Genomic DNA, 25,079 nt, shown 5'->3' on the forward strand with positions numbered 1-25,079 from the left:
ATTTAACCGTAAATGTTCTGTACGCATTCCCCTTCCTCCTTCTGCAAGGATTTTCTTTCAAATGATGCTTGATGAAAACCCTAAAAATAACCGTAGAACTTCGTTTAAAAGTTCTACAGGCATTGCAAAATGAAAGGAATATATTGATGAACTGACATTTAATGCAACAGTAACAATTAAAAAAAGTTAAAATTGCACTGGTAACAATAAACTGACCGCAAAAGTACGGGATGGGCTGCCTTCGGGGAAAAGGGTCGAGGATTATATTTGCCCAGTTGCCAAGGGAAGGGTCCGGGACCCCGCTAGGAAAGGTCATTAAGGGGAGGAAGCGACTACCTGGCCGAGAAAAAACTCCGTACGGGGCGAAAAAGAAATTTTCAAATCCTTCGTAGAGCCAAAAGCAACTTCCCGTGAAGGAGCTCGGCGCGAAAAGGTTAAAAGAAAACTTACAAGGCAGACCCTCAAAAGACAATTTTATCATTGAGATTGGCTGCAGAATGAGGTACAAAATAATATTTATTTCACTAATTTTCAAGCATACTAACTGGTTAAAATTGAAAATAAACACATTTTCATATACTTTTTGTCTACGGAAAAAAGCAGCCTTGAAAAATCACATGTTTGCCTGAAGCATTCATGTCCCTTTCAAGCAGTCCTGGGTGAATTTGCAAGCAGTTGATCAGCAAGGCTCAGGGCCTTGTCAACACCGTCACACCTCTTCAGCATTTTCGTGGAGAAGTATTCATCGCTGTATCCCAGGGTAGCACCTGATAGAGCCCCAGCCATTGATGCAATGGTGTCTGTGTCCCCACCAAGGGATATTGCATACTGGATGGTGCGCCTCAGTGGGTTGGAAGTCTGCAACAAGAGGCACGTCTGCATTAGAACAGCACTTTCAAAAACAATACTGGAGAACCAAATCCACCACCATTGAGTGAAAAAAAAAACAAAAAGCAACTCTCGGGCCTTCACGCATATGTATCACGTTCCACCGAAGTGATTAACGTGCACAGCATAGGCTGCATATCCCACTCACTAAGTCACTCACTCAGGCATCAATGTTGGAGGCTCAAGCGCATGCAAGACAAAGGAGAGTGAGTGCTGCTTTGGATGCACCAAATGGTAGACACACCATCACAATGAATGAATGGCCATGTGCCACCCATTCCCCAAGGGACCAAACAACCTGGCATAACATGTAAATGGCTAGGAGAATTCCCAAAGTAGCTAGGCTCATGTTATTTGGCATACGAGGATACATACTTAATAACCACAAAAGTGTGCTTATTGTAGTTATATAATCACTTTCAGGAATTAAATATTCTGAAGAAACCAGAGTTATTTTTGTCGACACAAAGCTAACAATGAGCAATAGCATTGAGCAGGGAGGGAAATGTCTCGAGGATACATACCATATAAGCGTGTGCAAGAGAAGCACCCCTGTTTTGAGCACCGGAGCTAAAGAAAAATAATTTTTGCACCATTTTTTTTATCCAATCGTGCCGTGTTGCAGACATATGCCTGGATTTCCAACAGTTATCAAAATTTTCACTTTCAATACTAAACATTTACGCGAAATGAATTGCACTCAGAGATAAGTAGGTGTTCACTTGTAGTCTTAACCTTGGGATGGTTGGACTGGATACCTCTGATATGAGTATCCACAGATAATGCCCTTAACGTTCAAGCACTTCAGATACAAATTCATCGAAGAAATTGAATCTGGATCTGAAATTTTCAATCAATGCTTTCGTGAATGTAAGTTCCCATTAGAGGGAGTAGAAAGAGTTCTGGTCCTCTCTTCCCATATGCTGTTGCTCTACGATGCTTGTCGTACTCATGAACAATTTTGTTAAAAAGCTTTTATGTTCATCAATTCTTAATTAAAGTTTTCTCCTAGTCTGGCCAACATTACAACAATTAAAATCATTTGTTTCACGTTTCAGAAAGTAAGCACCACTCTTTTCTTTATCATTAATAGGATCTTCAGAATTAAAAAAAAAAGTTTACTGGAGGTGATAGGGTTATAAAAACATAACTTAAAATTATCCTTACCGAACTATTTTCCAATTTTATAGGATAGATGACCTAAAAATGGTGATATTGTTCATTTGACCGTGGTATAGGGGAGAGGTTTGTCATTGACAACAGAGTCTCCTCCTTTAGTTTACGCTCCAACAGTGAGTCTAGCATAATTTTGTCATAGCTAATCTGGTATGCTATGAATTTAATCGTGTTCCCCTCCTTTTCAAAATCTATTTTAGTAAGAGGTGAGGAAAGAAGATGATGTAAAAATGTATGAAAAGGAGCCAGCATGTGGGAGTGATGGTGATTAGAATCTTTTCGAATAGCAACATCTGTAAAAGTACTTTTACGAAAAATTGAAAACCAATGTGATTGGTTTCTAATTTTTATTGTAAGATCTAGGCAGTCGAGAGTCTTCATTCCCGCTTCTACTGCAAACATTATTGAAGGATGTAATGAGATGAGCTTCAACACAAATTGATTTAGTTGTTTAACACTTCCTGTCCAAAGACAAACAATGTCATCTACATACCAGTAGTAGTAAAAAACATTTTTGAGGAGGTGGTCTTCAATATTTGACAAAGGTAAAAAACTGGATTTTGTAGAAAATTATGAAATAGGAATGTATTCTAAGTTGTTTGGTGAATGTCTGGTCAACGAGGTGATACCAACGATGACCTCACCTTTCCTTCAAGTGAGAGTCCCTCCTTGAAAACCTTTTCCGATGACCCTCAATAGACATCCTGCAAATGAATACCCATGAACCTCAAACCCTCCCCCATTCCTGCTTCTATATTTTACCCCACCTACACCAACCATCAATATAAATAACAGGCTTGATGCTCCTAAGGTTAGACAGCTCTTGAGAATGCTGCGTAAGCACTGAAACTGGTTAAGAAAGATTAAAAAAGTGTGAAAAATTACTACAGCTTTTACAGCTTGGATACATTACCATGTATCCAAGTACTTCCACAAAGTCAACTCGTCGAAAATCAGTCTGTTCAAGATGGCAATGGCCCAGCCAGAAGCAAATGTGACTGGCATCAAACATTCATGTAGAAGTAGTGATTGTAAGTGCATAAAGAAAGCAGTGAATGGAATTAGTTGTCACTCTTGTTCACAACTATTATATGACAATGGCACCAAGTGCTTCATAAATGCATCATTGATATGAGTTCATTGGGAGAAAAAAAATAGAAATTCTGATCAGCAATTGAGGAGTGCGGAGAAGACCAAAGATAAACTGATTCAACAATTACTGAAGGATACGTACACTCAAATATGCGCGTAATGCTATCGGGTCTGCAATTTCTGAGAAGCGGTAGAGGAGGCCAAGGAGAGACATAGCTTTGTTTTTAATTTTTGTAAGATGCTCACAGTAATTTAATTTTTGATCCATTAAAACACCTAAGTCTTTGATGGTGGAGACTCGTCTGAGGGAAAGGGAGTTTACACTGTACCTGAAATCATAAGGGGACTTTTTTAGTGATATGGAAATTATGTTGCAATGATTAGCATTTAGGCAGAGTTACCAGGTGTTGCACCACTCTAATACCTTGTTCAATTCACCCTGTAAGTTATAGCAGTCTGCAACATTGTTAATTTGCTTAAAAATTTTGCAGTCATCAGCATAAAAAAGGGTATGGGCTCGAGAAGAATGTACAAGGGAGGCCAGATCGTCAATGAAAAGATTGAATAAATATGGCCCGAGAACACCTCCCTGAGGTAATCCGGATGTTGTGGGTAACCATTGGGATGAGCAGCCAGGAAGTATTACACGCTGGAATCTATTGTTGAGGAAAGTCTCTTAGGTTTAGAAAATTTCCATGCATGTTAAAACAATGAGAGAGTTTGTGAAGGAGAAGAGAGAGGTCTAGAGAGTCAAAGGCTTTCGAGAAATCTAAGAATATCACGTGAAGTTGAGAGATGGAAACGACTGCATGATACTGAAAAAGAGCTAAGTTGGTCAGGCAGGAGCGTCCCGGAAGGAAATGATGCTGATAAAAAAGGAGAAGTGAAGTAGTAGAGCCTGTTGAGAATAATCCTTTCACAAACTGAAGATAGTATCGGAAGTAACAATATTGGGTGGTAGTTTGAGACTTCATCTTTATGGCCATTTTTATGTATGGGAATGATGTTGGCAATTTTCCATCGGGGGTGGCAAGGAAGGGAGGGAGTGGAGGGGAAGCAACGCTTCAGTAGAAGGCTGAATGGAAGAGGGAGGGAGGAGGTGCAGTGTCTCATTAGGCTCAAAACATCAGGACCATGATGGAGAGGGGTTTTGCATTTGAGATACTCAAATGCTTCTCTGGGATCTGTGATAATGTTAGATGGACAATGGGGACGAATTGGCGTGGGGAAGTGATCAATTTTATTGGAGAGAATAGATGAAGGAGCTAAGCAATCTGTAAAGAATTTATTGAATAAGTTTGGTCTATCTGGGCCCCCAGCCTTGAGATTGTTATAGGTCATGTTAACAGGGGTGCGTGGATACTTTCGGCGACTATTTACAAGTGACCAGAATTTTCTTGGGTTGGAGGAAATGGATGAACACTTGCCCTGTACATTAGGCCAGCCCTTATTTTTCAGAATTGAGAAAAGTTTTGTTTTCCTAGCCTCAAAATGATCCAAATGACGTTAATATTCACGTGTTAAAATTTGGTTAGGTACTTAAAAATAATGGGAACCCATGCCCCAACCCTGGCAAAAATAAACTCCACCATGGTGGGTACTGGAAGGGTACAGGAAGGGTGGCATCCTTCATGGTGGGTAGTTACCCTTGCACAACCCACGCCCTACCCACCATTAAGGGTAAGGGAAGGAGAGAAAAATCCTTCGTGTACCCTTCCTTGGAACTCCTTCCCTTACCATCCGTGTACCCTTCCTCTACCCACCATTAAGGGTAAGGGAAGGAGAGAAAAATCCTTCGTTTACCCTTCCTTGGGACTTAGCATTTATAACTGAAGAAAACATATCCTGAAAGAGTCTCCTTAGCTACTTTCACCTGCTAAAGAGTATTGAGTTCCGTACAAGAACGTAAGCAGTCTTTGAAAGCAAAGATAGACGGACTACACAACTAATCTTTAAAATTTCCTTAAGGAAAACAATAATATACATATTCAGTGGCGTATCCAGGGGTGGGGTCCGGAGGGTTCGGACCCTCCGCCCCCCCGAAGTATAAAAACACTATCATTTTCCTTCATAATAGAAATCAAAATATTGAAAAATAATGAATTTAAAAAATATTTCTTTGACTATTGAAGTTTTTTCGATTATGAAAAGTGTTTGAACAAGTTGAATTCCAATACTTACTATCCTATTTTTCAAAACTTTTCCCACCTGGTTTTGGACCCCCCCCCCCCCAAACGAAATTCCTGACTACGCCACTGTACACAATAGTTTCTGTAATTGTGTGAAAAAAGCTCATTTAGAAGTTCTTCCATTCACGTTTTAGGATGTAACCTATTTGTGTGGCTGACAATGAGACATCGCTAGAGTGATGTTCAGTATTAGAATGCCGATCTTATTTTCTGAAACGAAATAGGTGTGGTAGAAAAAAGTCACAATGGCCCGTTCACATTACCATTAGGGCGTCTTCATAGCCATTCATAGTTCGGCGTTGCGTACTTGGGGGCGGAGCTACCCGCTACGGCTAACCCAAAGTTGGAGCCCTTTAACAGCTCTGCGTTGCGTTTAGACCATATAAAGGCCGTTTCACACGGTACACGGAATTGCGCAGGTTAGAGCTGCATTAATTTCTAAAATGGCGTGGAATTGCGCGAATGCATGAACGAAATTAGAACAGGGGCTATTTTGCCGTCTCGCATCCACGCATTCTCGCATGTGTTCTAGCAATTCACCGCTTTACACGACGCAATTTTGATTGCGCCTTCACACGTACGCGTCAGACTGCGCAATTCCGTGTACCGTGTAACGGCCTTAAGGCCGTTAGTTTTAGGCCCCTGTTCTAATTTCGTTCATGCATTCGCGCAATTCCACGCCATTTTAGAAATTAATGCAGCTCTAACCTGCGCAATTCCATGATCGCATGGCGGGGAAGTTAGTGGGATGAGGGTGCGTGACGTCACGGTTGGGAATGTAGACGATAATCTGTATAAGCGCGATATTTTAACGCTCATACGCAGAAAAATCGCTGAAAAGTGAAGATATTGGGCACGCAAAATGATTATAGACTTAAAAAAAATATTTTTAAGATGAACGAAGGCATCTTATACCCTTGACTGGGAGCAAAAACTAAATAAATCAAGATGAAGCGAGAAGCGATAGTATTAAATACATTGATTAAGAATGTAATTTTAGAAAATTTGCATCGAGCAATATTCATGAAAATTGGCACACTTATGGGGAAAGGTCCTAAGTATTTTTGAGTGTAAGCAATATTTTACAATTTTGACCTCACAATGTGGGTCCAAACCACAAATTTGAATTTACCTTATGGAGTTTAAATGTTTAAAAGCTCTATGCTTGGTATACATGTGGGGTGCGTTCCGAATCACGCATCTTGCGCATCAACGCAGAACGATTCGATTCCCCGTGCGACACGAAATTAGAAAAATGGCGCTTACTGCTAGCGCCGCTCCTGTCCAGTGGGCAAGGTCCGAAAGTATGGCGTACCAAATGTTTTTGTGCCGTCTCAAGTCCCAATTTGCCCGTTGCTGAGAAATCAGAAAAATTCAACGGGATGGAGTTAAATTGTGCTATGAAGCCTTTATTTTAACTGATGTGCCGCCTAAAATATTTTTGACGAGAGTGTTCTTCTCGTTGGCATGCTCTTAGTCTTGCATTTCTCGCAGTTAAGGTATATCCTGTACTTCGTGCCCTGAAAACTCAGCAAAATGTCGGAGAACGAGAAAGGGAAGAATACTATCATGAAAATGCTTTTATCTACTGCACCTGTGGTGTCAACGCCACCCCACGTTACCGCTGTATGTATTTTTATTGTAGTGATTTTGAATTCTTTTGTTGGCAACAGTTTGTTTTGGTTTGTGATTTAACAGGAACGTCTGATGGTTGTTTACAGGTATCCACAGCGTTCATAAAAGCAAAACATTCGTCACCCAAGGCGGATAAGGCTGAAGAACGCGGAGAAGAATTCAGGTTAAGGCTAAAACGTTATTTTCATAAGCTATCTAAACAGGTAAGTGATCTTTGTGACTGTGAATTTGTGCAATACGGTGTTAACATACTCATATAATAGCGCATTATGTTTCAGGGAGAGGGAAATGATGTGTATGAGTTAATAATTGAGGATCACTGTTATTCGAAACCATGGAATAGTAGACCAGACCGCTCGTTTATGAATCCAGTGAAAACTTTATTTCTACCCAAGAACCCAATGGTGCATGCATCCACGTAAGTCCATCTCTTCTCCTTTATGAATTGGTAACTGTAAGGTTCAAAGTTTGTGCCCAATTTAGTGATATTTGGCGTCTTTATGTGGATTGAAAGTTGGAGGTGAACTCTCTGCCTTACGCCAGAGTAACCTTACCAGTAGGTGTCTACTGTTGCTAAATTAAGTACTAGTCCGACACATATTTAATCGCATATGACATAATTTAGGCGTGTAGTAGGGTAATTGATGAAGGGTTCATTGATAACAAATTGACAGCCATTGTAGTTACGAATCAACTGATGAATGCGTCATTCCATTTCAAGTGAACAAAAAAAAGGCAAAATGCTGCCCACCAGCTAGGATTTTCATGAAATTTGGTACACATGGTAGGTTAGCGTTTGAGAATCACTGGTTTTAAATTTCAGGCCTCTTATCTCAAGACTTCGGAGAACTATAGCCAGCTTATTTTCAGCCTAAAATATTTTTTTAGAAATGCGACCACCTCGAATTCATTTTGTAATTTATAATTTACATAGTTAATTATAAATTGAATTTAGAAAGGTTTGAAAGTTTCCCTATCTAAGAAAATTTTCCTGTTGAATTCAAATATTCTATCAGTTTTATTGTACTCCTATGATGAAGGATCATTCAAGCCTTGAAAGTATAAATAGTACTTTCTTTTAAATGGCCTCAAATTCAATTACAAATTACTGTGCCTGTAGGCTATGTACAGTTTTTGTCTCAACATTGTGGCTGGTAAACTAGAAAAGAGACGAAAATTTCCCTTTATATAGGCCTAGAAAATTTTTGGGGAAATAACAACTATACAATTAGTCATAAAAAACCATTTTTATAACTAATTATCAACTTATTCCACTGTGATCAGAAAAAAATATTACCCAAGGTTACAGATCTGCTACATTCATGAACTTAATTCTAACATGGCATGGTTGATATGGCTTGACCCCAAGATGCTATTGAGGCATAAAACGTATGTAAGTATCTTCAAATTATATTCAAAGAATTACGGTTCATCCACAGCTTGTTTTGCAGATTCCAAGCCTGCACATTTCTCACACATATGTTGCTTCTTCATAATTGCAATGAATTGTAAGTACAATAACATTCAATCTGACCCAAAGTTGCGAACCGATAAAAGAACACGGTGAATGGATATGAAAGATGAATTACAGCAGAAATAATCTTCCCCTGTAAGATTAAAAGGATAACATTGACAGTTTCTGCTTATTCTTCATGAGTTGATGCAAAAGGCTTAAAGGCTTGTTTGTGCTATCCTTCTTCCTGGGGTACTTGCAAGAAATTCAAAGGGTATTTTCATAAAGTGCAGCAACTAGGAAAAAAAAATGCAAAGCAATTTTATTATGTATCCATTAGTGGTTTTTTTAAATTATTGATGTTAAAATGGTTGATATTGACAAAATATTTTTATGTTGACTGAAGTAAGTTATCGCAATGTAAGAAGTTAAAGCAAATTAAATAATGTACTATGCCACACTTTTCGCCCAAGGAGCAAAAGCCGATATATCCGCCCGCCGCACTAAAAGATTCAGTCTTTAGATTTGATTGCAGCCGATCGAAATCGAGCCATTGAATAAAAAAAACAGAAAAATATGGTTATCTTTATATTTCATATTTATTAAAATCATCACAAAGCTATGCTCACCAGTTTAACAGACACTTTTGAAGATCTGTATTTGTCATGAAATTCATTGCACGGTTACAGATGATGTTACATTGATGTTAAAAACTCATTTTATGTAACTATCTTATAAGCTGTGCTGTAGAGTTAATTTTTTTGCCCTTAACACATTCAGTGCAGAGCACGTCAATGGACATGCTCTGCCAATCAGGCCGGGAGCCCTTTCTACGCCGATATACATGACAAATATCCACTTTGGTGTCTTGTGATCGTTGTGTGGCCTTCAGCAAGCTTCCCTCTTTTGAACCATGTGTGCCATTTCTAAAAAGCAGTATTGAAAGCAGTATTATGGATTGATTGACTGTGTTAACCGTACGTGTATTCAGCAAGTTTTGATGTGTCAATTATCCTTTTCAAAGATTCGTTGAAACAGAAAATAAAAGGTGGAATTTGCATAGAAAAGTCAGGAAATTTCAGCCTTAAATATGAGTAGCCTAACTTTCGAGTCAACAAAAAAATCTTTTTAATGTTTACGATGTTTGCAAATATTAATGATGATAATGATACAATAATATAATACAAAAAGAATAAATATTTTCAATATAACAATATTTGTCATATCATTTTAGCCCTTAAAGTTAATATTGTTACTTTTATCGCATGCTATTTATTTATTTCTCTTGTGCTCCTATTGATATTTTACAATTTTAATTATAATGCATTAGGCCAATGGTTGGAGAGCCTAGTGGCAGTGAAGACGTAATTGATGTGGAGGGTGATGATCCTCAAATAGTTCCACCATTTGATGTTGCTGAGTCTGATCTTCTTGCTAATGAGTGCGAAAGGCATGTTGACTCTGTGCGTGCTGATATATGTACTGATGACTGGGAAGATCGAGTGAACAGGTCAGTAAGTGATTTGGTTTCTACAGTTTTATATTTCAATGCTCACCTTGGATATTAACACGTTGACCGCCATGCCGGTCATAATGACCGGAGTCGAGTGGCTCCTGTGATGCCACGCCTGTCATACTGACTGGCCTCCGAGCGACTGTTTCTAGTGGATTTCTGACGCCGGAGTGACCAGAACCTCTTGTTAACGTATGGGCCATGATTGTTGTGGCGTCGGAATATAAATGTTTGTTTTAAAGTAAAGTAATAAATCACATTTAATGTTTTATGATCTGGGAATAGTTAACGGAATGAAAAACACTAATGGCGTCAGGGGACATATCTACTAAAAACATCATGGCGGTCAACGTGTTAAGGGAGGTTTATTTTTTAACCATAGTAAACTCATCAGAAATGAATTATTGTAGTTAGGCATAATTTGGTGTAGGTACTCTTTGCAGTAGGATAGATTAATTCAGAAACATAACACTCGGTGGCATTCCTGGTGGATGCTGTAAAATCCAGCGGTGTGGTGAGTGAAGCCAAAATTAGGCCATCAAAATCATTTGAAATCCTTCCCAGAAATGGATTGGCTGGGTAATGTATACTTACGTTATTTTTAAGAACCATTTTAAAGCTCTCGCATAGCCCTTCCAATATAGGAATAAATAAGTTTGCTTCCAGCTGATTTGCAAGAATTGCAGAGGACACTGTTTGTAACTACTGTGGAAAACACTCTTTTGAAATGTATCAAATAGCTATTTCCAGTAATGAACAATAGAAGCTTTCCTTTTAGCATTTTAGGAATTTTGTCTTGGGTTTTGCCAGCATAGAAGGGGCTGCATACTCAATTCAGTCCTTATCTTTGGTCGTATAACTGGCTGCCGTGTATGATATAATGTGTATTATTTAGGAAGGGCACTTAACTTCAATTTTTTGGTTTATCATAAGTTTTCAGAGAAGTATGTAAGATACTGAGCTAATTTTTAGAGGGCATTTTTGAAGATTGTTTTCACCAGATAGGAAGAGTTTCCATTCCTGGAGGTGATGCACTTCATAGGAAGCAGGAATTTGTATTCTTTGTCAGTTTCTTTTATGGGGACTCTAATGAGTGTGTTCATTGCTGCATATGAGGCAGAGGTCTTCTGAGTTAAAGTTTCCATTTTTTATATAAGTATGTATGGGAACAAAATCTTTTTTTTATTGATTTTGAAAACAAAACTTTAAGCCAAAAATTGATTGAATCTGGCTTGTGTGCTACAGGGTACATTTTCCTCTGTCAGTCTACTGGTGGGGGCGGGCAGTTCAAATTTATTCAAAGTAGTATATCAGGTGCATAAGGATTTTGGAAAATTTGGGATGCCGCACTTATTCCTTGTGTAATCTTTATTTTGTGTTCATTTTTGTGAAATGAATTTTTAACTTTACAGAACTGGGTGGACTCCAGCACAAAGCCGCCTGTTTAGCCGAGTAGTGCGAGTTTTACATGCTGACCGCCTTAATCGTTTAGCTCTAAGCCCTGTGCCTGATTGCAAAAGTAAAATCAACCGTCCAACATTGAGACGCTTAGCTGTTGACTGTGCTGCTAGGAGAGTGCGTCAAGCTTTGGCCAGTGCTTCCTGGGACGTGAAACTAGTTGGTTGGCTGCATGCAATCTTGATGGAGTATCTAAGTGGTCCATATTTGGCATCTTATCTGGACATTTTACAGGTAATTTTCCTGTTCATTTTAAAACTTGAATGCATTCTTTGTCATTGTGATATGATTTCAAACATTAGTATTTTAGTTATTTTCTTGTGGTTCTAGACTGAAACACCTGCTGTTTAACAAACCTCCATATAGCAACAATTTACAAACTCCTCCTTATAAGGAAGGCATGGTCCCTAGCCCCATACTTTATACAGGGAGAAAAACCTCCCATAACAAACCCTTATCATAATTTCACTTCCAAATTCCACACTATCCCATGAGTTTCTCTTTATTGTGACCTGCATCCTTATTTTTACTGTCTTAATCTACATACTGTCGTGCTAGATGCCTAAATAGGTGTATGCTGAGATGCCATCCATGGACTAGAAAAAAATGAAAAAGGAGATACACACATTAAGTCCCACCTTGAATTTGTTAAATTCTTATATCGCTTGCGTTAAAAACTAATATCTACATTTATCCGATACTCTCATAATTAGTTTCTGTTTGACTTAAAAAAAAAGAGGTTCTAACATGATGTTCTCTTAAAGACATCTACATACTCTTAATTGCTCAATCAATTTAAGCCTAGCATGATGTAGCCTCTTGAGTCCTCAGTCCCAACCCAATCTAGTAGAAGCTGTGTTACGCTTTCTGTTCACTTGTTGGTGCCTATGGTGAATGGCACATCTTTCCTTAGAATTTTATTAAGCTCATGGATTAAGTCTTTCTCTGCTTGATCCCAGGTGCATGGCATGTATTCTAGGTGTAGTCTGTCAATTTCAAAGTAGCACTTTTCTTTCACTTTCTCGTCCAAAAACCTTCCCTCAACATGTTTGATGAACCCTAGCTTCTTCAGGGCTCTGCCACTGATATTTCTTATGTGTGCTCCGCACGAGTTTGAAGTTATGATAGCTCCCAGATAATTGACCTCTTCTGTAGCCTTAATGTGAACAGTCCACCTCAAATACATATTTGGGGATAGTTAGATGGCCTGTACAGGAAATGCACTGACTAGCATTTGCTTGGATTAAGTTCTAGTATGATCTAGTCACACCTTATTGGGAATTGCCACAAGCGATGCATCTCATAAGTAGTAGGAACATCAGTTATACCTATTTACTCTTCTAATTCTCCATAGTTAGGTAAGTAAGGTCAAAGTTCTTTTACCTTATGGAGTAGAATCTGATAGGTGGCTAATAGTATATTCATCAGGCATTTATTCACTCTTCATCCTAGAAATACATGATAGTTAGCATTTTTTATTCTTTGAGGTGGAAGGAGGGGTATTATTTGGGCTTTCAAAATTTTCTCTGGAAATTTTCTGGAATCAGCAGTCATCAGATTAAAATTTCCAAATTTTGTCCTCTAGGTTGCGTATACAGTGGAAGCCAGAGACGTCATAGCAAAATTAGCAGTGCCAGTTTCCTTTACTTTCTTTAGTAGTGAAATATTACTCTTGTATTTTTTTATTACAAGTCGTTATTTACATTTTATTGCTAATTTTTTGTTTTGGTTATGAATGTATAAATTAGAAATTTTGAGGCAACAAAATTGATGAAAGTGTTATTTGACTATTATGTCTTTTGTTAACCAGTGCTAGAACCTCTGGTGGAAGCCCATTATGGTGAAAGCTCTTTGGTACTGAGATATTAATTTGCTATGGTGAACTGTCGCTAATATCAAAAGTAGTTAAATGATCATAGAAAATCACGCCACATTTGTTACTATGGATGTTTCTGCTGAGAAGCAAAATTAGCTATTTTTACAGATGTTAATCAATACTTATGAACATTTGTTTCTCTAATGATCGAACGCACTTTCAATATAGCATGAAATTATATGTACCAATGTTGGGTAACATATGCTAAGGCTTTAAGAAGTCAACTTTTCGTAGGTCCAGCATCAGACACTGACCTACTGAACTGCGCATTTATGTGCAGTTACCTATTACTCCAAATTCTTGGATGCTCAAAATAAGTTAGGGCTGAAAGATGCAGCAATGTATCAAATTGTTAGGGGCTTTCATTAATGGTTTGAGGTTATTTTGGCGACGTTTGGACCTCCACACACCCTCTAGTGTGATATCATATTCAGTGTGAATACCTCAATCTATGCTTCATTGCTTTGGATGTACAGCAGACTGCCGATTATCCGGCTGCGGTTCATCCGGGTTGCGGATTATCTGTGCATGATTTTCACTCTCGTTCAATTTTTTCTGTGATCTTTACTTAAAAAATAAAATTGGATGCAAAATCATCACAATATTACTGCATTGATGCTAGGATACATCGGGCTTATTAATTCCATTAGAATCCCCTTTGTAAAACAGAAGGGATCGCCCGTCAGCTGCATTCACAGGAGTACCGTGTTTCTGTTTTCCAAGCTTTGCAGCACGTGACCGTACTCTGTGATCACACGTCCTGCAGCAGTTGCAACCGGGCAACTTGATGTGACCGGAGACATGACTACATGGCGTGGTGCCTGACAGTGTAGTTTCCGACATCTGTCAGTGGTTTTGAAGCATTCGTGCATACCACTTTTCTGTATCCGTGATTACACAGCCACAGATGAATGGTTTTCGAAACTAGGCCTTACATGGAGCATTAATGATACGAGTACAACCATGTTATCACCGCTAAAAAGATCGCAAACTGGCAAAGAAAGCTCTCAATGAGTTTGGGAAGCACTCTAAAATAACAGAATAACTGTATTAATAATAATATATTGTTTGTTTTAAGTAAATTATGAACATTGCAAGATATTAAAGTGAAAGTTTGGGTTATCCGTGTTTTCCGATTATTCGTGCCGACCCTCCCCATCATTAGCTCAATTAATCGGGAGTGTACTGTATTGAAAAAAAAAAAATTTTTTTGTTACTCTTATTTATTATTAGTCAAGACTAGTATTTAAAATTATTAAGATCGCAAATTTCACACTTCTTTTGCCGGAAAAAAGTTACTCTTGCCCCCCTTCCCCCACATGAGATTGGGGGACTAAGTGAGCAGGATGAAATTGTAGTGGATATAGTTACATGAGTGTTCGAATTCCTTTTTTTTCAGGTTAACTGCAGAATAAAGGAGGAAATAATCTGTATCTGCTGTTTGACTTCCGTCTTTTATCATAATCTTATTATATTCCTTGTAGAAATCTATTCTCTTAAATAAAAGACATCAAAATTTAAAGTTTTGGCAAAATAGGCCTGAAATGAGCTGTACAGTTGTAGATGGCGGTGGCGCAGCGTGGGGGGGAGTTTGGGGGATAAACAGCCCCCTCCCCCCCCCCCCCCCCCCCCAGAGCTCAGAGAAATTTTAAAGTTTAATCCGTTTTACTTAATTGGATTAGTATTACTTATAGAATAGTGTTAGAATTAATCAAATATCCCTCCGAAAGCCATAAAACTTGACATTTTGAACAATTTATCTTAAAAATATTCTGGAGGAGGGCCCCCACACCTCCTGCTTACCCTGGCGGGTATGCGATACCCCCACACCCCAAGTTTTAGTTGAACCTAAATCCCCCCTAGGTGTAATTCTTAGCTGCATCCCTGGTAGATGGTGGTATTTTATCTGCCAAAATGATGGTTTATATAAGTTTCTTTTGTATATGAGTAGAAGAAAGTATCCTGTGTATATGACTGAATTCCGTATCATTATAATAATTGTTTTTATTTTGTTCCTATTTTTTTTGCAGACATTGAGAGCCAAAATACCAAGCTTGATTGATAAAATGATATCCTCTGTCAAGACGGGGCACACTAATTCAGAAGCATTAGAGTTACTGTTGAAACGCCCTTGGGATCCAGTGTCCATGCAGCTTAATCGAAGTTTGCCAGTAAGTCTGTGATCTACTGCATATTCTCTTATTTATTAGTGGGTATTAATATGCAAAGTTCTAATTTTAAATTTTAATTATTGTGAATGAAGTCATTGGTGAAAAGTTGAAGTACAGTTATATTTCGATATTATAAACCTCCAATTAGCAAAAATTTATGAAAACCTCCCCTTAACTAAGTCCTAGACCTAGTCCTGGGCCCTTCCCGTACATGATGTAAAGTCATCTCATCTGTAAGCGGCCTGACTTTTTTCTTGCTGCCATCCACGGCACGGCACTGTCCATTTTCAACATACCATGGCTCTCTATGGATGTCTTCAAATGAGTCGAATTGTGCCATTGACAGCATGGCACCCATTTCAATTTGGCTCGGCGATGCGCCGTCAACTGCATGAGGTATAGACAATACTACGTTGAGGCCGCTTTCAGACAAAACAACTTTTCGCCGGCTGCCGTTCATGTGAAATTCAGGCTTTATTTGCTATTTTGGTTATTTCTCTCAAATTCAAGGTGGTCACTATATCCCACACTCATCATGTGCTGTATCCTGAGCCCCCTTACCACAATGTTGCCATTTAGCATTCCCTGCCAAATTCTTAATATAGAGGTTCTATTTTATAAATGTAGGTAAAATTGTTTGACTTTAATGTAGCATAGATTATTTCTTTTTTTATGTTCAAGTCTGATGCTGGGATTGAAGTTCATTTTACTCTTTGTACTGGTTGAAGAAAGTAGTTGCTGTAGCAGTTTGATCATCCATTATCATGAAGGGGCCAAACAAATTATTAAAAAGGGCGGTTAATGCAATCATGGTCATTTTTGTGGTAGTTTTATCTTGTGGTTCTGTGTGGTGCTATCTCTCTCTCATTTGCACCCATTCCATAGAAAAACTTGTTGTATTGTGGTGATGAAAGTTAAGAATTTGAGAGTAAATAGAGTTTGGGAAATGCAGAGCTGAGCATTGTGGAAAAGTCATGAAAGAAAACTTTTAGTCGGTGTAATTCATTAAGGAAAACTTTTTATTATTAGCAAACTAAGCTACCTGGAAATCCTGTGTTAGTTGTGGTTCCATCTGGACCTATGAAAAGGCAATCTCCTGACAAGGTCTCCAAGAGGAAACAAGCCTGGATGCAGCATTTCTCTGCTCTTACTAAAGTAGTGACTGTGCCTCCACCACCTACTCGGAGTATGTATTGCACTAACTCTGTCGAGATAAATATTTATTAGAGAGTTTTCTGTAACTTGGTTTTGGTTACTTAAATTTTGTGCCTTGTTATGGCTTTAAATTTTGTTGCATTTGTATGAACTTTTATTGAAATTCCTCTTATTCTTCTCATGGTGTTCCAATCAATTTTGGTAAATTTCTGTATTTTTTAATCAACATTTTAGTGACAATTAGTCAATTATATTCTCTGTTAATTTCTTGTATTTATATTGGTGATTACTAATTTTATATAATTATCTTTATGCCAGCCTTCTATCATCTATATAGAAGTGAAGAATTAATGAATTTTTGGCTGGGAATTTCCACTGAAAATAACTTAATTAAAATAAAAATAATATGTTATAAATATGATTAATGTTTATCTCCAAATGTAGCTCCCTTATTTTTGGATATTATCTTGTGGAAAAAAGTAGTTATGATTGTGAGAAGACCCTTGTGCACTTTTCAGGATATTTTGTCGCCTAGAAAACATTTTGACAAGCCAAAGGATGACTTATGTTCAATAGAAGTTATACTATGAAGCTTTAATGCAGAGGTTATGAATGAATTGTGAAGCGTATGAATCATGTTTTAGATAGATAGTGCTACCTAACTGTTCTATTTTATGGCGTTAATGAGGCCATTCGTCATATTTTCTGAAGGTCTCAAGAAATAGTGGCATGGAGACTTGAAAAACATGTGATTTTCTCTTCTCACATTAAAATAACCAATGAAAATGAAATAGCAACAAGATTTTCTTGACCTTTCTTTACCTTAAAATATCAATTCACTCTAAAGGCACTATATTTGTCGATCTGATAATGTATTTATTTGGTTTTAATCCATGAGCGCTGAACATTTTGAGTGTCTTAAGCTCTGAGATTAAGTTTGAATTGATTTTTTTTAAATCATGCGGCATAAATTATTGGGTGGAATAATATTCTGAGAAATACAATACAATGTCATAAATGAAATCAATTCATCAAAAATCTATGGTACAAAGTAATATTACATGCTAGATTGTTTCTTGCCATACCATGCCTTTTCATGTCCCATATTCATTGAATAGGGTAGTTTCCTTCAGCAAAGAAACCGAAAGGCATTGATTGCGATTTGTTACCCACAATTACTGTATTCATAATATACAAATTATTTCGTTTTAGAAATACCGGTTTAGACGAATGGCAATGGTCCATTTTTATCCTCATTTGAAAAGGGCCAGATTGGCGCCCATGCGATGCCACTCCACGTGACGTCACAGGGACCTAGTTTCTATAGGAGAAGATAGGAGTTATACATCGTCTGAGATTACCAATGCATGCATGAGGCGCAGAGCTCAGGGAAACATGTCTTAATAATCACCTATTAGAACTGGCTAAGGTCGGAAAGTTTTCTTCGTTTGATAAGGTATTAATAAACCTTTTTTAAGCCAAGCGCTACCAGACAGCAAGGTACTCAGCTACCCTCTAGCATCCTGCGTCCTATTAGCGCTCAGAGCCTCGATCAAGGTCACCTCACAAGGCGGGAGGGGGAACCAGTAATATGTCACATGGAGAGATTTCCTTACCCGTCGCGTTTTCGCGCGCTTGAAAATTTTCACTTTTCATTTAATCACGAAAAATAGATATCGTCATTTAAAAATCTAAAAGCGTGAAATACGTACTCCAGGAGTAATAATCTTCCGATATAGGCAATAAAAAAATAATAGGAAACCACCCTATTCTCCTCTTTCGTGTATTACTGCATAAATACATTATTCTACATGGTTAGCAATGGCACCACCGGTAAATGCATTTAAAATTAAATATTTTAACTGTGTTTCAAGTCAAATTGGGTGTTTACAAAATTTGGGCAGCATGCCCAAGCTGAAGTTGGATGAACTGGATTTGGGGTTCTTTGAGTGATTACTTTTTAATATTTTTTTGACTACTGCCTGTTTTAGATGAGAAAGGTGAAAAACTGACATTTAGTCAATATACTACATTGATGGCATCCACCACTAGGGCCAAGGTGAGAGAAATTCGTTCGGCAAATATTAGCTCACCTATATTTTTAATTGGATGGGGACAAGGTGCTCTACTTGCTTGCCAGGTATGTATTCTAAATTTGATACTTATGCAGAGAATGTAAAATGCTGGTTTTTACATCGCTAGTTAGTTGTCCAAAAAGGGACATAGTCACTGAGCTAGTGGTTTCAATTTGAACTTCTGAGCTATTAAGTTAAATTTTTAACACCTTGTGTACTTAATTTTGTTTTTAACTTCAATTAAATATTGACTATCCATATTTCACTGGGATGCATTATTTGGGCTGAACTAAATCATTATTCTTTGCAGCCTGGTATGTTTCTCTGCCGAATTATTATGTGCAACACTGTTTCTTTGTTGCAGGTCTCGCTAGTGGAGCCAGTGGCTGCTGTCATTTGTCTGGGTTTCCCCATGCATACTGTGGAAGGGAATCGGGGTGATCCTGATGACTCCATCCTTGACTTGCACTGTCCTGTATATTTTGTTATTGGGCAGAATGCTGCCACTGTGAGGTAAATACTCAAATTTCATAGCTTAATTTGATTACAAGGCTGTAGATCGGCTTAACAGCTAATGAGAGGAGGGCCTGGCCGCATTGTCCTTGCTGAAAAATCACTTCAGTGAAACAATTTTGGGGTAATTGGCTTTCCACTGATGCTTTCATCATATAATTCTAATATACTGTCTGCAAATGGTGTGCAGGTTAAACTTGAGATGTTTCATATAAGGCTTTCCTGGTAATGCTATGAATGTGACAACTCTTGACGAGGGGGTAAAAAAATTAGTTGCTATGAGCTGTTTTACACGTGGTAAACTACTGATTAATTTTCAGTCATAGTTCATTGAAGAAAAAGTTTGTATACGGTCACACTCATAGTTCCATACCTATTTACTCCAAGCATGAAATTTGCCATGAAAGAACATCTTTCTGAGCTGGGATTTGATCCCAGATCTTGCAATTTTATATCAAGTGGGATGATTCAATAAACTGAATTAGGTTAAAATTCAAGTCTGCCCTATGAACCCATAATGTTAGCCTGGGCTGTGGTTCAAGTTCTCTCAACAATCTCACCAGTAATCAACACAACATTTTCATTGGACAGCATTTTGTTTTCTTTGATGTCTTAACCTTTAAATAGCTAGCATGCTTGTGTGGGAATGAGAAATTAAATCGCCACTTAAATGATTAGGTTAATCAGCTTCAACTGAAAAGTCATTTAACATAGCAAAACAATTTTTGTGCAACAGTAGCTTGTTGTCCCTTTGACTAATTACTTTATTGAATAGAAAAAAGTTTGAACTTTAAATTTCGAGGTTTAAACTATTGGCAATAAAGTGAGAAGTTAAATCTGGCACTGAAGGCTGATAATTGAGCACTTGAATCATTCGCCTTATGGTGGAGCCTGTCCCCAAATGTGACACTGGGAGTCTTTCATAGTGAAAACGGTAAATTTACGTGTCATCATTGAATTTTGGTTATACTTCATGTACTGCCTGTATATATTCCAATGAAACATCCGTTAAAATCTGATGGGAGAGTATTCTTTGCCATTGGTTGACATGCTCAGGATATTGGTTTTTTCCCTTGTTTTATTAGGTAATTTCATTAATTTAATTAATTAATGTAATTCTTTAATAATTTATTAATGCAATAATTGGGGATGGATGGATCCGAATCGGGTCCTTGATTTTCAGAGCCGGATCTTCAGATATTTTCGAACATAAATGCATTTGTAATTGCCTGCTACAAAACGAAATAATTATTCAAGTTTCTTCTGGGCACATGCGATCAAAGGAATGCTATTAAGATTTGCATACATATTTTATTAATTTTAACTGAATATAAATAATTTATATAAGTATAAGTTATTTGACATTATTCAAAATTTCCTCACCCATGTTTCCCACGAATTTTGTCACTTTCTCATCACATGCTGACTTGTTTTTCACACGGAATTGCTTCATTTGTGGTGAGTTGGATTTTGCTCTTCCTTGCGATAGTTTCATTCCATAGTGCACACAAATGGTATAAGTTGAGCTCTCCTTATCTCAATAAAAATGTTTCCATACAATGAAATTTTTTATCGATATATCATTAAATTAAATTGCAACTGTGCAATCTGCGACATAATTGACAATGTTTAGAACAACATTGACTTCATGTGCAGTGAGGTGCGGGAACAGAGCAAGACCACCACTCAGGGATCTCGAGAGGAGGGAGTGGGTAGCAGAAGCATGTAAAATAGAGGTGGAGGGGAAGGAGCACGATCCCTATTTATTTTTTAAGCAGCAAGACTACGAAAGAGGGAGTCAAGGATTAATATGTCAAATCTTGCTAGTTTTTGACGTTGATGCCTTCAAAGTGAAGCCGGGCGAGCTAATAATATATGCAGTTGGCGTTTCCAGTCCTTCTGTACTTGTTAGAGGGGGCTAATGCTACCCTTGTTTCTTTGAAAATTGTGTTGTTTGGACAATGTTGAATATTATTAATAATAATGATAATATAGTCGTAACTAGAAAACTTAATGGCAATCAATTAGAGCTGAAAAAGCTAAAATATCATCAGAAATGCATCGCGTTAGGTCTCATTCTTTTTTAAATCTGATGCATGTCATCCAATTGCCAAAGCTATCGAGATGTCATCGGGCCCAGAAAGTCATTTACCTTGCATTTATTCTCCAGAAACAGAGAATCGAAGAAGGTAGGCCAAAAAAGGTCAGTTGGCGAGATGGGGTAGGGATGAAACAAGCTTCGATTGTTCTCGTGTAACGTGATATTTTCCTTCGAAGACAATGATTTATGGTCTGTATGATCTCAGAAATGAAAAAAAAGCATCAGAGGCATGGGCTGATGGAGGGAAAGGGTGGTTTTCTGAAATCTGCGACGTACAGTGAGTCCTCGTTCTACGTCACCCCGTTTAACGTCATTTCGCGATAACGTCACGAAAATTTTGAGACCGTCATTCGTTTATCGCACCTTTGCTTCGCGATAACGTCAGGTCTGGTCAGGTCTTTTAAATTTCGCGCGGGAAAAAATGCGAAGCGGCGGGCGTTGCAGGTTGTTCGTTTTGTGGGCGGTAATACAGTCAGTCTAAACGAAGTGTAAAACGGTGTGTTTACTGTCAATTTCGATTACGTTTATAGCAAATTTTCTGCAAAATGAATTCTTAGGTAGGTGCGCAAATGTTAAGTGCGTAAATGTCAAGTAAAGTTTTAGGAAATTTTACTTGACATAACGGTTTTCTGGAACCTGAAAAGTGATTTCTAGGAATTTTTCCATGTAGAACTCGGAGTATTTGTCGTCACTTTTTCGCCGTGTTCTCAATAATCTTGGTTCCTGTAACTGCGACGATGTTTCAGCGATGATGATGCCCAAGTGACCACCATAGCGAAGCCGAAAAAACAAACGCGGGAAGATACAAAAATGGAGAAGGATGCACACGTAGCTGCTGGTATTGCCGTCAATGAAGACAGGGACTCGTGTTTATGCCATAGTTTGGCATTCCCATCGTAAGAAATGGCCCAAATATGATACGCTAAAATTTTTTCGCATAGGAATTGTGAGGTCTAGGAGCCGATATTCACTTTTTACATTGTTTCTTATGGGATATTGTGCTTCGATTAACGTCATTTCGTTTATCGTCACATTTTTCAGGAACGGTAAATGACGTTAAACGAGGACTCACTGTAGTTACTTTTGACGTGGTTATTATCCTACAATGCTGAGATTCCCCTGATGTTCATCCAATCTCTCAAGAAGTTCACACTTCTTAGTGCTTTTAAACAAAATGGTTCATGAGTAGGACAAGCATCACAGTGCGATGGTGCATTCGAACAGAGAATCGGAACTCTTTCCACTCTCATGTCGTTGCATTCACTGAAGCTATAATTTAAAATTTCGGATACAGATCTGATGTCTTCCATGACTTAGAATCATATGTATCTGATGAAGGGCAAACGCGGATACATACTTGTATATATATGCAGATATTTGGATACGAGGTATCCGATCTGACCATCCCTAGTAATAATTTTAGAGTACGAAAACTATTTTCCTTTTGGGAGGAATTTGATATGAGTTAACATGAAAATGTAAATGGTTGCTTGTTCTGTATTTATATTTTTGCTCTCACATGTATGTTAATTATATGAAGTGATTATCTCAAACTGCAATTGAAGCTCCAGTTTGAATTGTTCATTGGATTTCATATTTGATTTTTCATTAGTTCTGATGATGTGGAAGACCTGCGTGAGAGAATGCATGTGGAGACAAACTTGTTGGTGATCGGAGGAGCTGATGACATGCTTAGGGTACCCAGGGCCAAAATGAAGCTTGATGGACTTACTCAGTCAATTGTTGACCGTTGTATAATGGTTAGTATGATCTCTTCATTTCACATATTTTTTTATTTTTAGCCATAAATATTTAGACTTATAAAAATGCCAGCTTCCTTTTGAAGAAAGAATAGAGATAGCATTTTTCAGTTAAGTTTTCTATTTGTTATTAGCCTAAGGAAGTTGAGGACTAACGAAATCAACTTCCCTATTTGCACAAATCTAAAACAAGGTTTTTTCCTCCTCCCAACTTCTGCAGATTTTTTTTATCAATCAAAAAAATCAAGGTCTTGTATTGGAATGCAAAATTCTCAACTTTAATTGTGGGATGTATAATCTAAATTGTGCCGACTGAATTAGCTGCCAGATAGCTTTGCAATAAAAAAACTGATGTTAAAAATAGCAGTTCTAAATATAAATTATTTTATTTTACATTTATGCTTTAAGGCATTGTTCTGCAATTGGCAAATATTTGGTTGGTGCCTATTAGTGCTGTTTATAACAACCATTGTGATGTCATGTGTTTTTTCCTAGATGTTAGCCCACTTGTACAGAAGGCTCATTCCAGAGAACTCCAAGTGATAACATAATTTTTTAAAGGATGAAAATGATTTTAGTGTGTGCCTCCTTCTTAAAAGATATTTTTAGTGACTACAGAAATTGGCATTTACTATGCTATTAATGGGAAAAATTTGGTTTCTTAGAAATTTGATACTCAATATCTATGGTACTATAAACACATCTTTACCTTCGCGATGTTGAAATGATCTTTTTTCTTGTAAATTCAATTAGTGCTAAGACCCCTAAGAAACTCACCCCTTGTGGTTAACAAGGCATGAGTGTGCATAATGACATCAATGTGATGAAACGCATTGTTCCAAGTAAGTAAATGTATGGAAGGAAATCAGTTACCTTATCATTTACGAAATTCAACTTTCACCTAGTCGATCCTGATGTAATTGAACAAGCTATCTCATGATGTACATTTTTCTAATATTATGGGCGTGCCTTATGCTGTTAATTAGTTTAGGCTTAGAGAATGTCATGCTGTGGTTAACCCCTATCCTCTTTATGACCCACTTTTATCATCATAGATTTTGTATTTTGTCGTGAACATGAAAATTATATCTCATTATGTATTATTGTATGTCAGCAATGCTGAGATAGGTTTGATGCAGATCTCCTCTCCGCTTTCCTATCTTCTAACCTTTTCATGGTGATATCTTGTCCTGTGTAACGCATTCGGGGCCTTCCTTTGCCTTTCTTTCCGTCCACTTGCCATTTGATTGTCTTCATCAGGACATCCTGCCTCATGATAAGGCACATTTAAGTGGTCCTGTCTTCTTCTGTGGGTTTTCAGAAGGCTTTTCATTTCTCCCACTCTTCGTAGCACTTCCTCATTACTCACTCTGTCGATCATTTTAACTTAATCACTTTTCAGTGTTGCCACTTTTTGCATTCATTCTTTTACGACTTCTCTGTTGCTGTCAACGTCCAAGCCTCCCTTTCATGGAGAAAATCCTCCATATGCAGCATCTGATGAATTGATTCCTTACTTTTATGTTTGCATTCTCAGCTGTAAGAGAATATTCTTTATGTAGAATGCCTTTTTCACTGTAGCTATTCCATTATTTCTTTCTTGCTTTGTTTGTTCTGTGCCTACTCTTCATTTTCATCCACAATCTTTGCCTCAATGCACAAGGGAATTAAGTTCAAAATCACAAAAAGATTGAAACCAACTAGTGACTTTAAAACAAAGTCATTGTTTCACAGATCAATAATGACATAAATGTATGATTATATGTGGTGTAATGAATAAATGGTCCATTTGACGTAAGGTATAAATTAGTGATGGGTCGATTCCAAAATTTTATCGATTCCGATCCCGATTCCGATTCTGATATTTCGATTCCGATTCTACCGATACCGATTCCATCGATTCTGATGCCATAGGCTCCAAGAAAAATATGACTTAATTCCAGGCAACAAGAAAACCACTTTTAAAAATATTACTCTGTAAAAGAGTCAGTTGACAAAGGCATCTTTCATATCACCACTATGTA

General features: G+C 37.6%; 2 protein-coding genes across 5 annotated transcripts in view; one reads left to right on the top strand and one right to left on the bottom strand.

Moving 5' to 3' along the window:
* Positions 1-456: 456 nt before the first annotated feature.
* LOC124157926 (ADP-ribose glycohydrolase ARH3-like) lies at positions 457-6,638 on the bottom strand. 3 transcript variants are annotated; one of them, XR_006864666.1, is made up of 2 exons: positions 6,478-6,638; positions 457-858 (listed from the first exon to the last, which is right to left on the bottom strand). XR_006864666.1 is itself a non-coding variant. In XM_046533019.1 (2 exons), the coding sequence occupies exons 1-2, from the start codon at positions 5,633-5,635 to the stop codon at positions 646-648; spliced, it is 240 nt and encodes a 79-aa protein (XP_046388975.1). In that variant the 5' UTR covers positions 5,636-5,737; the 3' UTR covers positions 457-645. The 3 variants fall into 3 exon arrangements, 2 of the variants coding, with proteins under 2 accessions (XP_046388975.1, XP_046388974.1); XM_046533019.1 differs by lacking the exon at positions 6,478-6,638 and adding an exon at positions 5,609-5,737; XM_046533018.1 differs by lacking the exon at positions 6,478-6,638 and adding an exon at positions 1,413-1,586.
* A 14-nt stretch (positions 6,639-6,652) lies between these two features.
* LOC124157925 (KAT8 regulatory NSL complex subunit 3) overlaps positions 6,653-25,079 on the top strand; it is a 29,536-nt gene continuing 11,109 nt past the window's right edge. Inside the window, exons 1-10 of one of the 2 annotated variants that reach the window (XM_046533016.1) lie at positions 6,653-6,971; positions 7,067-7,183; positions 7,244-7,398; positions 9,764-9,943; positions 11,359-11,638; positions 15,311-15,451; positions 16,481-16,637; positions 18,598-18,746; positions 19,046-19,194; positions 22,908-23,055. In XM_046533016.1, coding sequence (XP_046388972.1) covers positions 6,882-6,971; positions 7,067-7,183; positions 7,244-7,398; positions 9,764-9,943; positions 11,359-11,638; positions 15,311-15,451; positions 16,481-16,637; positions 18,598-18,746; positions 19,046-19,194; positions 22,908-23,055 — 1,566 coding nt within the window. In that variant the 5' untranslated portion in view covers positions 6,653-6,881. The remainder of the gene's footprint in view (positions 6,972-7,066; positions 7,184-7,243; positions 7,399-9,763; positions 9,944-11,358; positions 11,639-15,310; positions 15,452-16,480; positions 16,638-18,597; positions 18,747-19,045; positions 19,195-22,907; positions 23,056-25,079) is intronic. The other variant, XM_046533017.1, reaches the window with a different exon arrangement.

Source organism: Ischnura elegans, chromosome 4, assembly GCF_921293095.1.
Source record: "Ischnura elegans chromosome 4, ioIscEleg1.1, whole genome shotgun sequence".
Classification (NCBI taxonomy): domain Eukaryota; kingdom Metazoa; phylum Arthropoda; class Insecta; order Odonata; family Coenagrionidae; genus Ischnura; species Ischnura elegans.

Excerpts from the sequence above, each read along its gene's own strand:
- LOC124157926 (XM_046533018.1), bottom strand. The coding sequence starts at position 1,568 with ATGTTTAGTATTGAAAGTGAAAATTTTGATAACTGTTGGAAATCCAGG. Across the intron at positions 859-1,412 it reads CTCTTGCACACGCTTATATG|ACTTCCAACCCACTGAGGCG; the intron begins GTATGTATCCTC and ends CTCTTGTTGCAG.